Genomic DNA, 17,162 nt, shown 5'->3' with positions numbered 1-17,162 from the left:
ATTGTTTACTTGATCATGTATGTATATATATCTGATTGTACAACACCCAGATCACCCCTGACATTGTTTACTTGATCATGTATGTATATATCTGATTGTACAACACCCAGATCACCTGACATTGTTTACTTGATCATGTATGTATATATCTGATTGTACAACACCCAGATCACCCTGACATTGTTTACTTGATCATGTATGTATATATCTGATTGTACAACACCCAGATCACCTGACATTGTTTACTTGATCATGTATGTATATATCTGATTGTACAACACCCAGATCACCTGACATTGTTTACTTGATCATGTATGTATATATCTGATTGTACAACACCCAGATCACCTGACATTGTTTACTTGATCATGTATGTATATATCTGATTGTACAACACCCAGATCACCTGACATTGTTTACTTGATCATGTATGTATATATCTGATTGTACAACACCCAGATCACCTGACATTGTTTACTTGATCATGTATGTATATATCTGATTGTACAACACCCAGATCACCTGACATTGTTTACTTGATCATGTATGTATATATCTGATTGTACAACACCCAGATCACCTGACATTGTTTACCTGATCATGTATGTATATATCTGATTGTACAACACCCAGATCACCTGACATTGTTTACCTGATCATGTATGTATATATCTGATTGTACAACACCCAGATCACCTGACATTGTTTACCTGATCATGTATGTATATATCTGATTGTACAACACCCAGAACACCTGACATTGTTTACTTGATCATGTATGTATATATCTGATTGTACAACACCCAGATCACCTGACATTGTTTACTTGATCATGTATGTATATATCTGATTGTACAACACCCAGAACACCTGACATTGTTTACTTGATCATGTATGTATATATCTGATTGTACAACACCCAGATCACCTGACATTGTTTACTTGATCATGTATGTATATGATCTGATTGTACAACACCCAGATCACCTGACATTGTTTACTTGATCATGTATGTATATATCTGATTGTACAACACCCAGATCACCTGACATTGTTTACTTGATCATGTATGTATATATCTGATTGTACAACACCCAGATCACCTGACATTGTTTACTTGATCATGTATGTATATATCTGATTGTACAACACCCAGATCACCTGACATTGTTTACTTGATCATGTATGTATATATCTGATTGTACAACACCCAGATCACCTGACATTGTTTACTTGATCATGTATGTATATATCTGATTGTACAACACCCAGATCACCTGACATTGTTTACCTGATCATGTATGTATATATCTGATTGTACAACACCCAGATCACCTGACATTGTTTACCTGATCATGTATGTATATATCTGATTGTACAACACCCAGATCACCTGACATTGTTTACCTTGATCATGTATGTATATATCTGATTGTACAACACCCAGATCACCTGACATTGTTTACCTGATCATGTATGTATATATCTGATTGTACAACACCCAGACCCAGACACCTGACATTGTTTACTTGATCATGTATGTATATATCTGATTGTACAACACCCAGATCACTGACCTGACATTGTTTACTTGATCATGTATGTATATATCTGATTGTACAACACCCAGATCACCTGACATTGTTTACTTGATCATGTATGTATATATCTGATTGTACACAACACCCAGATCACCTGACATTGTTTACTTGATCATGTATGTATATATCTGATTGTACAACACCCAGATCACCTGACATTGTTTACTTGATCATGTATGTATATATCTGATTGTACAACACCCAGATCACCTGACATTGTTTACCTGATCATGTATGTATATATCTGATTGTACAACACCCAGATCACCTGACATTGTTTACTTGATCATGTATGCATATATATCTGATTGTACAACACCCAGATCACCTGACATTGTTTACCTGATCATGTATGTATATATCTGATTGTACAACACCCAGATCACCTGACATTGTTTACCTGATCATGTATGTATATATCTGATTGTACAACACCCAGATCACCTGACATTGTTTACTTGATCATGTATGTATATATCTGATTGTACAACACCCAGATCACCTGACATTGTTTACTTGATCATGTATGTATATATCTGATTGTACAACACCCAGATCACCTGACATTGTTTACTTGATCATGTATGTATATATCTGATTGTACAACACCCAGATCACCTGACATTGTTTACTTGATCATGTATGTATATATCTGATTGTACAACACCCAGATCACCTGACATTGTTTACTTGATCATGTATGTATATATCTGATTGTACAACACCCAGATCACCTGACATTGTTTACTTGATCATGTATGTATATATCTGATTGTACAACACCCAGATCACCTGACATTGTTTACTTGATCATGTATGTATATATCTGATTGTACAACACCCAGATCACCTGACATTGTTTACTTGATCATGTATGTATATATCTGATTGTACAACACCCAGATCACTTCGCACTGTTTACCTGTTCATGTATGTATACAACAGATTGTACAACACCCAGATCACCTGACATTGTTTACCTGCTCATGTATGTATATATCTGATTGTACAACACCCAGAACACTTTTACATTGTTTACTTGATCATGTATGTATATATCTGATTGTACAACACCCAGATCACCTGACATTGTTTACTTGATCATGTATGTATATATCTGATTGTACAACACCCAGAACACTTTTACATTGTTTACTTGATCATGTATGTATATATCTGATTGTACAACACCCAGATCACCTGACATTGTTTACTTGATCATGTATGTATATATCTGATTGTACAACACCCAGATCACCTGACATTGTTTACTTGATCATGTATGTATATATCTGATTGTACAACACCCAGATCACCTGACATTGTTTACTTGATCATGTATGTATATATCTGATTGTACAACACCCAGATCACCTGACATTGTTTACTTGATCATGTATGTATATATCTTGATTGTACAACACCCAGATCACCTGACATTGTTTACTTGATCATGTATGTATATATCTGATTGTACAACACCCAGACACACCTGACATTGTTTACCTGTTCATGTATGTATATATCTGATTGTACAACACCCAGATCACCTGACATTGTTTACCTGCTCATGTATGTATATATCTGATTGTACAACACCCAGATCACCTGACATTGTTTACTTGATCATGTATGTATATATCTGATTGTACAACACCCAGATCACCTGACATTGTTTACTTGATCATGTATGTATATATCTGATTGTACAACACCCAGAACACCTGACATTGTTTACTTGATCATGTATGTATATATATCTGATTGTACAACACCCAGATCACCTGACATTGTTTACTTGATCATGTATGTATATATCTGATTGTACAACACCCAGATCACCTGACATTGTTTACTTGATCATGTATGTATATATCTGATTGTACAACACCCAGATCACCTGACATTGTTTACTTGATCATGTATGTATATATCTGATTGTACAACACCCAGATCACCTGACATTGTTTACTTGATCATGTATGTATATATCTGATTGTACAACACCCAGATCACCTGACATTGTTTACCTTGATCATGTATATGTATATATCTGATTGTACAACACCCAGATCACCTGACATTGTTTACCTGATCATGTATGTATATATCTGATTGTACCTGCTCATGTATGTATATATCTGATTGTAACACCCAGAACACCTGACATTGTTTACTTGATCATGTATGTATATATCTGATTGTACAACACCCAGATCACCTGACATTGTTTACTTGATCATGTATGTATATATCTGATTGTACAACACCCAGATCACCTGACATTGTTTACTTGATCATGTATGTATATATCTGATTGTACAACACCCAGATCACCTGACATTGTTTACTTGATCATGTATGTATATATCTGATTGTACAACACCCAGATCACCTGACATTGTTTACCTGATCATGTATGTATATATCTGATTGTACAACACCCAGATCACCTGACATTGTTTACTTGATCATGTATGTATATATCTGATTGTACAACACCCAGATCACCTGACATTGTTTACTTGATCATGTATGTATATATCTGATTGTACAACACCCAGAACACCTGACATTGTTTACTTGATCATGTATGTATATATCTGATTGTACAACACCCAGATCACCTGACATTGTTTACTTGATCATGTATGTATATATCTGATTGTACAACACCCAGAACACTTTTACATTGTTTACTTGATCATGTATGTATATATCTGATTGTACAACACCCAGATCACCTGACATTGTTTACTTGATCATGTATGTATATATCTGATTGTACAACACCCAGATCACCTGACATTGTTTACTTGATCATGTATGTATATATCTGATTGTACAACACCCAGATCACCTGACATTGTTTACTTGATCATGTATGTATATATCTGATTGTACAACACCCAGATCACCTGACATTGTTTACTTGATCATGTATGTATATATCTGATTGTACAACACCCAGATCACCTGACATTGTTTACTTGATCATGTATGTATATATCTGATTGTACAACACCCAGATCACCTGACATTGTTTACTTGATCATGTATGTATATATCTGATTGTACAACACCCAGAACACCTGACATTGTTTACCTGATCATGTATGTATATATATCTGATTGTACAACACCCAGATCACCTGACATTGTTTACCTGATCATGTATGTATATATATCTGATTGTACAACACCCAGTACACTTTTACATTGTTTACTTGATCATGTATGTATATATCTGATTGTACAACACCCAGATCACCTGACATTGTTTACTTGATCATGTATATATGTATTGATTATATCTGATTGTACAACACCCAGATCACCTGACATTGTTTACTTGATCATGTATGTATATATATCTGATTGTACAACACCCAGATCACCTGACATTGTTTACTTGATCATGTATGTATATATCTGATTGTACAACACCCAGATCACCTGACATTGTTTACTTGATCATGTATGTATATATCTGATTGTACAACACCCAGATCACCTGACATTGTTTACCTGATCATGTATGTATATATCTGATTGTACAACACCCAGAACACCTGACATTGTTTACTTGATCATGTATGTATATATCTGATTGTACAACACCCAGATCACCTGACATTGTTTACTTGATCATGTATGTATATATCTGATTGTACAACACCCAGATCACCTGACATTGTTTACTTGATCATGTATGTATATATCTGATTGTACAACACCCAGATCACCTGACATTGTTTACTTGATCATGTATGTATATATCTGATTGTACAACACCCAGATCACCTGACATTGTTTATTTGATCATGTATGTATATATCTGATTGTACAACACCCAGATCATCTGACATTGTTTACCTGATCATGCAGGTATACAACAGATTGTACAACACCCATATCACCTGACATTGTTTACTTGATCATGTAAGCATATATATCTGATTGTACAACACCCAGATCACCTGACATTGTTTACTTGATCATGTATGTATATATCATATTGTACAACACCCAGATCACCTGACATTGTTTACCTGTTCATGTATGTAGATATCTGATTGTACAACACCCAGATCACCTAACACTGTTTACCTGCTCATGTATGTATATATCTGATTGTACAACACCCAGATCACCTGACACTGTTTACCTGCTCATGTATGTATATATCTGATTGTACAACACCCAGATCACCTGACACTGTTTACCTGATCATGTATGTATATATCTGATTGTACAACACCCAGAACACCTGACATTGTTTACCTGATAATGTATGTATGTATCTGATTGTACAACACCCAGATCACCTGACACTGTTTACCTGATCATGTATGTATATATTTGATTGTACAACACCTTGAACACCTCACATTGTTTACTTGATCATGTATGTATATATCTGATTGTACAACACCCAGATCACCTGACATTGTTAACTTGATCATGTATGTATATATCTGATTGTACAACACCCAGATCACCTGACATTGTTTACTTGATCATGTATGTATATATCTGATTGTACAACACCCAGATCACCTGACATTGTTTACCTGATCATGCATGTATACAACAGATTGTACAACATCCAGATCACCTCACATTGTTTACTTGATCATGTATGCATATATATCTGATTGTACAACACCAAGATCACCTGACATTGTTTACCTGATCATGTATGTATATATCTGATTGTACAACACCCAGATCACCTGACATTGTTTACCTGATCATGTATGTATATATCTGATTGTACAACACCCAGATCACCTGACATTGTTTACTTGATCATGTATGTATATATCTGATTGTACAACACCCAGATCACCTGACATTGTTTACTGATGATCATGTATTGTATATATACTGATTGTACAACACAACCAGATCACCTGACATTGTTTACTTGATCATGTATGTATATATCTGATTGTACAACACCCAGATCACCTGACATTGTTTACCTGATCATGTATGTATATATCTGATTGTACAACACCCAGATCACCTGACATTGTTTACCTGATCATGTATGTATATATCTGATTGTACAACACCCAGATCACCTGACATTGTTTACTTGATCATGTATGTATATATCTGATTGTACAACACCCAGATCACCTGACATTGTTTACTTGATCATGTATGTATATATCTGATCAACACCCAGATCACCTGACATTGTATGTATATATCTGATTGTACAACACCCAGATCACCTGACATTGTTTACTTGATCATGTATGTATATATCTGATTGTAAAACACCCAGATCACCTGACATTGTTTACTTGATCATGTATGTATATATCTGATTGTACAACACCCAGATCACCTGACATTGTTTACTTGATCATGTATGTATATATCTGATTGTACAACACCCAGATCACCTGACATTGTTTACTTGATCATGTATGTATATATCTGATTGTACAACACCCAGATCACCTGACATTGTTTACTTGATCATGTATGTATATATCTGATTGTACAACACCAAGATCACCTGACATTGTTTACTTGATCATGTATGTATATATCTGATTGTACAACACCCAGATCACCTGACATTGTTTACTTGATCATGTATGTATATATCCGATTGTACAACACCCAGATCACCTGACATTGTTTACCTGATCATGTATGTATATATCTGATTGTACAACACCCAGATCACCTGACATTGTTTACCTGTTCATGTATGTGTATGTCTGATTGTACAACACCCAGATCACCTGACATTGTTTACCTGCTCATGTATGTATATATCTGATTGTACAACACCCAGAACACCTCACATTGTTTACCTGATCATGTATGTATATATCTGATTGTACAACACCCAGATCACTTGACATTGTTTACCTGATCATGTATGTATATATCTGATTGTACAACACCCAGATCACCTGACACTGTTTACCTGATCATGTATGTATATATCTGAATGTACAACACCCAGATCACCTGACACTGTTTACCTGCTCATGTATGTATATAACTGATTGTTCAACACCTAGAACACCTCACATTGTTTACTTGATCATGTATGTATATATCTGATTGTACAACACCCAGATCAACTGACATTGTTTATTTGATCATGTATGTATATATCTGATTGTAAAACACCCAGATCACCTGACATTGTTTACTTGCTCATGTATGTATATAGCTGATTGTACAACACCCAGATCACCTGACATTGTTTACTTGATCATGTATGTATATATCTGATTGTACAACACCCAGATCACCTGACATTGTTTACTTGATCATGTATGTATATATCTGAATGTACAACACCCAGATCACCTGACATTGTTTACTTGATCATGTATGTATATATCTGATTGTACAACACCCAGATCACCTGACATTGTTTACCTGATCATGTATGTATATATCTGATTGTACAACACCCAGATCACCTGACATTGTTTACCTGCTCATGTATGTATATATCTGATTGTACAACACCCAGATCACCTGACACTGTTTACATGCTCATGTATGTATATATCTGGTTGTAGAACACCCAGATCACCTGACATTGTTTACCTGCTCATGTATGTATATATCTGATTGTACAACACCCAGATTCACTGCTTCAATTGGATACTGATACTTGTATGGTGACTGCAACCAGGAAGTACGTCATATTTGTGCAGATGGGATGGGTTCTGTCCACGTGAAATGAAATACGAATATATAGACCATAAGTAACACATGTTGGTTTTTCGTACTTCCTTGTTGTCCAACTGACAAACCAATAGGGTTGGGATTAGTGTTTTAAGTTTTAAATTTAGCTTGGGTGAATCTAAAGTTCAGTTGGGTGTGGATTAAATACACGGTATGTTGATCTCCATTCTACCATAGTTTGTTGTCAGCAGACAAATATGTGTGACTCGACATTGGTTGGGTATAATGGTTTCAGTGTATCGTCATAAGGATAACCCGATGCTTCAATTATTTTTATCTATTTAGTGAAAAGTAATAACAGAACAGAAAAATATTTACCTGAAAATGTTCGTTTGATACGTTAGTCAGTTTAAATAGCACATAAAGCTTGAAAGCTTGTTTTTCTGATTGGCGTCTGAGTGATCATGGCAGTTTTCAAAGGTCGTTCAAGTAGACGAACACGTCACTTGGCAACCATATATCCTTATATTCATTCCAATTTCTTCAAGGAAAAAGCCAGAAAAAAATGAACTTTTCTCCACGTTACCCAATAATCTTGTGTGTCCAGTATATCACCTTCAGGAGTATTTTGTTGATGGTTATCTTATCCAGTACGATATTATTCTATAAAGTAATATAGGCATTAATAAGATAACAGATCATTCCTTCACAGTTGTCAAGGTTCTTGTTACCACTTGACTTGTGTAATGGAACAATCAGTCCGACATTCCAACAATCCCAGACATTACCGCTGCCACAGTTAAACACACTGTTCATAAATAGTATGAATATTGTGAAAAACTGTTTAAACAACGGTATAGGCATACCATCTTCACCTGGATGGCTACCACTCTTTGCGTGTTTCACTGTACTTCCTTTATCAGTGATGGTGCTACCTGGGCCCCGTTCCTCAAAGCGATCGTAGCGCAACGACAGTCGGAACTCCCATACTTTAACATAGACTTACGACTGTCGCAGCGCTACGATCGCTTTGAGGAACAGGGCCCAGGGGCGGCGGTATTCATAAAGAAACTAAGATTTTTCCTAAGTCCAAACTTAAGCTTTTTAAAACTGACTTAGCTAAGTCTAAGACTTAAGATGCTATTCATAAAGCTACTAAGTCAGAAACTTAGCTAAGTTTCCAAAGACAAACTAAGTTTTTTTCGTAGTGCATACCCGCGTGATTACGTACGGAAGCGCTGAAGGGACCTGATGAAATATAATTTATCTTGAGCGCACAAGTTAGTATATTGAGCGCACAAGTTAATATATTGAGCGCACAAGTTAATATCTTGAGCGCACAAGTTAATATCTTGAGCGCACAAGTTAATATCTTGAGCGCACACGTTAGTATGTTGAGCGCTCAACTTCGTATATTGAGATACACTGCTTCATAAGCAGTTCATGTGGAAGCAAGGAGGAGCGGAAACGCGAGCTGATTCATGCTTATTTCGGTCTTGGGTTCCGATACAAACACATAACACATCTTCTTGTCAAAAATCATGGTATAGTATAGTACGCCATACGAAGCGTATTCTGAGGTGTATGTCCCTCTTTCGCACCAGATACCAGATTTGCTAATGTTACAGTGAGTGAGTACGGTTTACACCGCTTTTGGCAATATTCCAGCAATATCACGGTGGGGAACACGAGAAATGGACTGCACACATTGTACCCATATGGGAAATCAAACCCAGGCGTGACGATCGAACGCTTTAACCACGAGGCTACCCATACTTTATTGCGGACAACTTCGACGATCTGAACAAAGACATGGTTATCGTTGATGCATCAAAAATGTACCCTATGCGGTTTAATCGTGAAACAGGATACTGTACGGTCGTTGTTGGACCCGAATGGTGTTCAATATACTAACTTGTGCGCTCAAGATAACTAACTTGAGCGCTCAAGATATTAACTTGTGCGCTCAAAATAATTTTTATTTCATGAGGTCCCTTCAGCGCTTCCGTACGTGATCACTAGGGTGAATCCGAGTTATTTTTAGACTTCCGGCGGAACTCTTTTATAAAAAGGTGTGAAAATGGCTTTCGTTGGGATCTCCCTTTTGCTATTTACGGCAGACGACACATTGAGATATCGCGGTAATACATTGTGAAACATATGTCGGAGTCTGAGATAAAGAAGAGAAAACCTAATTGGACTAAAGACGAGGTCCTGCTTTTGACAGAACTCGTGAAAACAAACGCCAGAGTGTTGGAAGGGAAGTTTGGTCCGAGCGTGACGTCGGCGAAGCGGCAAGAGGCGTGGCAGGTAATGTAAACATTGGGTCCGACTGTCAAGGTGTAGTCAAGAATACAGAAATGTCTTAGACTACGTGCCACACATAGTTTTTATTTGTTTTGAATAAGTACGGTTTTCTGTTCTCTTTTCTGAATTACATTGGTACGCCTATGAAACAGCCCAAAATGCATCAAACACTGGAAAAATGTAGTAGGTGATGATTAGCCGAGGTCACACGACGAAGGAAAGGAACATGTATGAACGAAAATGTTTTTTTTAAGCGAACATGACCTCATACAAATAAAAAGTTTGATGAGGCTACAGTATGTAGTGTCAGGAATATTTGTAAAATTTCCTGTGTTTTGTTTACTAACAATGGAAAATTTTAAAAAATAGGAAATCCTACTTTATAATTTTTTTTAGGAAATCCTAGTTTATAAATGTATTACTTAATATGAAAGCTTTGAGTGATATATATTAAAGGTATTATCATCATAAGTGTAATCAACTTTAGAACAATTGATTTCAAGCATATATGGAAAATTAAAAAAATAGGAAATCCTACTTTTTATTTAAAAAATTAGGAAATCCTATTTTATAAAAATATCCTTTCTCCCAAATGCTCTGCCTCTTATTTGTCCACAATCATAATTCATATAGTTGATTTCTAACAAGTTATGGTCATGACATAGTAATTCATAAGCCGATAGTAACATGTATATCATAATAAAGGTTGACAGTGGCTCACAACATGGTCGCCAAGTGGAACTCGTGTCAGGTTCAAAGAGCATTATGAAATATTTATACCTCTTGATAACAGTGCATTCTGGCACTGTATTCAATTCTACATTTCCAGAAACAGCAGCTATTTTGGCTTCTAGCGGCTTAAGTAATGAAGCTACTCTTTCTTCATAAACAGTGTCCTGTACTGTTTTGGTTGGGATATCTGTTTTTCAAACAGAGAAGTCCATCACTGGGCTAACATAACTTTGTTAGGGCTCCTTGCCTCTAGGCAGGAGACCTATTGTAATCGTTCGGATTATTATTATTATTATTATTTATTATTCCGCCGATTTTTGTTACAAACATAACTCCTAAACCAATGCTCCGAATCGCTTACAAAAAATCACACAGATGCGCACCGAGGTGTAGATATTCCCCTTAAAAATCTCTAGGCTCTTGGCCCAATAGCAAAGGGGACAGATGCACAATCGAATTCCCAACAATTTTGCCTGAATGGTCAAGTCGCTAAAACGTACCGTTTGGCAGTTATTTTTGTTTTCAGTTTTTGGCCATGTTTTTCAGCACTTTCTGAGTAGTTTGCTCCCAAAATGTGAAAATTCTGCACAAAACGTGTCAGTATGGTAGATGATGTCCTGGTGATTCCAGAACACTAATTGTTTTGAACGTAGACCCAAGAACAACTGAGATACAGCCTTTTAAAGAGGGAACTATTTCTTCTCCAAAACTACTTGAAAAGGTACATGACCCCCGCGACCCCGGCTGTATTTTGAAGATCCGCTCGCCTGTCAAAACAAGTGTTCTGGCTCCGTTTTGGACGATGATATCTAGCCCTCAGATACAATAGATAGAAGGTAAAGCCAAGGAGACCTCATCGTTGCCTGCAACTATATTTCGTTTTGTTGGTGATCTCTATTTTCGCTCTGTTGCATAACTACAGTCAACACGGGTTTTTTTAAATGCTGAGGTTTAAATGATTTTTAAAAAGGTTAAACACTATGCATTTTTATTACATAATGCCATTCAAACATGAATATATACCACATCTGCACCATCCATTTACGAACAATAGTCGTAAAAATTATAAATATGAACCAAAACTAAAACCACTTTAGCCCCGCCCACTCGTATGCATATTTTTATTTTTAGCGGTCTGCCGTTTGTGGGTGTGACGTCATGTGAGTCCGCTCAGTGTGGTGACATTTCAGTAGATCTAGTGTATACGCCATCGAGTTGAAAGTGACACGAAGCGCAATTTCGAAATTGGAAATTCGAAAGAAATTCTATTTGACAAGAGTCAAGAGAGGAAGGGCATAGATTGTTTACTGTTGTCGTGCGGATTTTGTGAATCCCTCTGTAGTCCGTTTGGCTCAAAAGGGGACAGATGAATTGCAATCTAACTCGAAAACTAATAAGCATAAAATACTCAATGAAACGCTGATCATAATCAAAACATCATACCCACTCTGTGAGGTTTTTTGCCGAATTTTTGTCCTAAAAATAAAAAAAGTTGTTTAACAATCTATCATTAAAATATTGACACAGTTCACTATTTGTTACGAGGGAGGGGTGCAGAGAAAGGGACAGCCAGGTGTTCGAGAACGGATGGAGACGGCACAGCGCAGGTTAATGAATAAATAGCTGTGTCTGTGAACGTGCTTCTCGAACACCTGGCTGTCCCTTTCCATATGGGCGCGGTGGTAAGAGAGAGCACATAATTACTAAAACGTAATTAAAAATAAGTCATATCAGATAATTATCCACCAGGGACTGGTCCCCTACCATGTTAAAATGGGTAGAATTTGTGAATTTTGTGTGTGTGCGTGTGCATGTGTGTGTTAGGGCATGATTAAAATGTTGATTCTCATTCTTTCTCTTTAAGGAAATGTACAATAAACAAAATGAAAATGACTGCTCTGCACTGGCATAAAACTTAGGTATTTATGGACCCCTTGTAAAAACACCATGGCAGCTGTATATATAGGTAACTTTTAACCCACTTTCAAAAATGGGAAATCAGGGAAATATGTTCATTCAGATAATGTATTTCTTTGTGGGTTTTATTTTTGGCAAATGTGAAAATGCTACTTTAATGCTATTTTTTAGGATGTACATGGCAGCATTTCACATCAATGAAAACAGCCTAAATACCCTAGAAGTGACCAAGACTGGAGAACCCAACTGGGCAATCAGCTACCCCTAGGCCTAAACCAAGAGGCCAAGCCAGTGAACAAGAAAGTACATGGTAAATATAATTGAGACAATCAATAATCTTTGGTTGAACTGGTGCACTCCAGTTTGAAAAACAAAACAAAACACTGTTCCTCTTACTGCATGTTTTTCCCAAACCAATGAGTTAACACTAAGTCTTGTTTGCAAAGACACTGGTTTTTAATCCTCATATCTATTTTCCCTCTCAGCATTTGTTAAGACAAAATTACTTACTTTTTTAGCGGAGATTTCCAAGAAAATTATTATTATGTTGCCAAAACAAAATATACTGAAATTGTGTTACAAAATATCTCTAATTCAATGTAAAATTTATTCACAGAGTTTGTTGAATTCCTACCCAGTAGGCCATTCTCGAGAGAAGAAACATGTTTCCTTCCTACAGCTTTGCAGCACAAACAGCCTATTTTCCCAGGATATTCTGCCAGACACTTTCATTTATAACTAGTAAACAGGAACTGGTTAATTCACTGATATCGAGATATAATGAAATCATGTATATGTGTCTAGGGTGTGAACTGAAACCAGTTGTGCCTGATGTCTTAAGGTCTGTTGTATTCGTCTGTTTGAATCCTGGGACTTGTTCAGATGGTAAATGTTTCCAAATTGCAGTCACCACTGTGTCACATGGTGTTATTGGAGATCAATCTTGTTTTCTTAGGCTTTTAAAAGTCCATCCGGTTAAGTTACATGCAAGTCTTTGCCTTCATGATGTTGGTGTACACACTGTATTCATTATTTTGTCATAAACAGTTTGTATGCAAATAAATTATTTGCTATATTTTTTTGTGTGCTGGTTTCTTGATTTGATCCATGGTCTTTCTTTGGGACTGATCACACTTTACACGTTACTACTAGAACACAATGAAGAATTTTCTTTTTCACTAGCTGACAATTAAAGAGATAGATAAGGATTTGTCAGTTCTATTTTTTGCATCTATATTTATTTATTATATCTATTATCAGCTGTTAAGGAGGTTACAGGTCTTTATCATTTTACATTTTACGTATATTTTGCAGATTTATATGACTACGTATCACGACATATAACCGATGCTTTACACGTGTATGGAAATTGAAAACGTAATGAAACTGATGTTTGATATACCATGTCAGAGACGATCGATACACCGACTTCTCCGAAAACATACACTAAAGAATTTAGGTTACTTCTCTATACAGTAGTGAGATCGAACTTATCGACTTCCGTAACGGTACGTATTTCATAGAAAAGATTACCCCCATACTTAAACCTTTACGGATAAATTTAGCAGAAGACGCATTTTATGAAATAATGCTGACAGTTGCTTAATAACCTTCATAAAATCATGAACCTCGAACGTAACTATTTCAGTGTTTACCTTCCCATACCGATGTATACCGGAAGACAGGCTCAACACATTGATCGAACACTGCCGTTATCATGACTGCAAATTTTACCGTGACCGCGGAAAAATTAATTCAGTATCTAATCAGCTTTCCATGAACATGTGATAGGCAAGTAACTTGCATACCAGTCTGCAGTAGGTCTATTCAAAACATAGTCATAGTCGGGATCGTCCCACGGCTGTATGTTATCAACTGGTGTGATCGTCCTCAATATTCCTCTCGGTCTAAAATTAATAAGCTGAACAATGACAAAGGAATTTTTCCAATCATATTGATTCTAAATGTATCGAATTATTTTGTTATGAAATTGACAATGTTCAAGTTGACAATATTCAAGAATGCATTATTCGTATCACTAGCTCACTATATGAAAAAATAACATCTGCCGCAAAAGCAACGATTGGGTGTAAAAATATTTCCAAAAATAGTAAGCAGTCGAAACCGTGGTTTGATCAAAATTGTAAAGCGGCAAAAAACAGTATTATAGAACTAAGCGTATCTTTGTTGGTCTGGAATTCCTGAAATATTATCTATAGTCATTTCCCATGACGCCCTCTTCGTATTTAAGGTCGTTTTTATCCTCTTCCTCCTCCTCCTCCTCCTCCTCCTCCTCCTCCTCATCATCATCATCATCATCATCAACAACATCATTATTATTTGTATTATTAAAGACCTACCTGTGGTCCCCCATTCAGGCTCAAATAGGTTGTTGTAGAATCCATTTTGAGGATGCAGTTCCTTCTCAATCCCGCTCTGTCCATGTGATGGATCCGGTACACACACTAAACATAGTAAAACAGACTGGTATACCCCTCTGTGTTGTATGTGATGTGATGGATCCGGTACACACACTAAACATAGTAAAACAGACTGGTATACCCCTCTGTGTTGTATGTGATGTGATGACTCCGGTACACACACTAAACATAGTAAAACACACTGGTATACCCCTCTGTGTTGTATGTGATGTTATGACTCCGGTACACACACTAAACATAGTAAAACACACTGGCATACCCCTCTGTGTTGTATGTGATGTTATGACTCCGGTACACACACTAAACATAGTAAAACACACTGGCATACCCCTCTGTGTTGTATGTGATGTGATGACTCCGGTACACACACTAAACATAGTAAAACACACTTGTATACCCCTCTGTGTTGTATGTGATGTGATGACTCCGGTACACAAAATGCACACAAGTAGAACATACGGGTATACTCTTCTGTTTTACCCCTGTATTGTCTACTTCGGTACGCACAGCAAACAGAGAGAAACCATACTGGTATATTAGCCTGTGTTTTCTGGTGATGAGCAAGGTACATTGTACATAAACTAAACACAATATCTGCCCCCCTCCCTCCCCCTTTCCCCTCCTCTTCTATTGTGTGTGGACTATGAATCTGACTAGGAGATGGTCAAACTAAACACAGTAAAACAGACTGGTATATCTCCTCTGATTAACGTATCCCAAAATGTAATATATACAAACATGCCCGTCACTATATTTTAAATTTTTTAAGTCTGTGTGTACAAGTCTGGTATATGTTAAATAAGTCGTGACGAAGTGTTTATCCGACCGAGCTAGACCAATCGTCCTTCAGACGGTAATCATATTCTCAAAATGAAATGCGCTTTTCTAAGACACATGTGATTTGCTGAACTTTCCATAATGTGTTGAAAATATTGTGTTAATGCACATACCTGATATAACGAGCCCTACACAGACAGCGATGTATCCCTGGCGAGTCATAGCGTGTGAGTGACTCCCTCCGTCACCGGTAATATACCCTTGGTGATTTTCTTCCTTGTTCAGTAGGACACAGTGTGGACAAGGATGTTATCTGTTAGAGAACGCTTATGAATATGTTACATGTCATTAACTACAACCTGTGAAGGATATACAATTGTATACATTCTATAAGGCACGGTACCGTGCATTGTTGTTCCAGGGACAAATATATATTTTTTTGACTGAACAAGTCAAGGACTTAGAATTAACTGCTAGGAACTATACAATACAATATAATTCCATACTGAACACACGCACGCACACAAAACCACGATATATACATTCCAAAACACACATCGGCGTGGGCTGGCGTTCCTACAGCTCACGGTTACACTGGCTATAAATGTCGCCTACAGAAGGGCTGATGTTATCAGTGCTCAACGTGTTGTGTTCACCCTGTTGCTGCATTTGTATTCATGGAGAATACATCGGTAACAAAGTAGAGGACAAG

The 17,162-nt window shown here is 36.7% G+C and overlaps 1 protein-coding gene across 1 annotated transcript in view; it reads right to left on the bottom strand.

Annotated features, from left to right (window-relative positions):
• LOC124291869 (dual oxidase 2-like) overlaps window positions 1-16,849 on the bottom strand; it is a 70,018-nt gene extending 53,169 nt beyond the window's left edge. Inside the window, 2 exon segments of the mRNA XM_046728935.1 lie at window positions 15,593-15,697; window positions 16,624-16,849. Of these exon segments, the coding sequence (XP_046584891.1) occupies window positions 15,593-15,697; window positions 16,624-16,672 (154 nt within the window). The 5' untranslated portion in view covers window positions 16,673-16,849.
• Window positions 16,850-17,162: the final 313 nt, after the last annotated feature.

Source organism: Haliotis rubra, unplaced genomic scaffold (assembly GCF_003918875.1).
Source record: "Haliotis rubra isolate DU_JTF1 unplaced genomic scaffold, ASM391887v1 Scf50, whole genome shotgun sequence".
Lineage (NCBI taxonomy): Eukaryota > Metazoa > Mollusca > Gastropoda > Lepetellida > Haliotidae > Haliotis > Haliotis rubra.
This window is presented reverse-complemented; position numbering and strand designations above follow the sequence as displayed.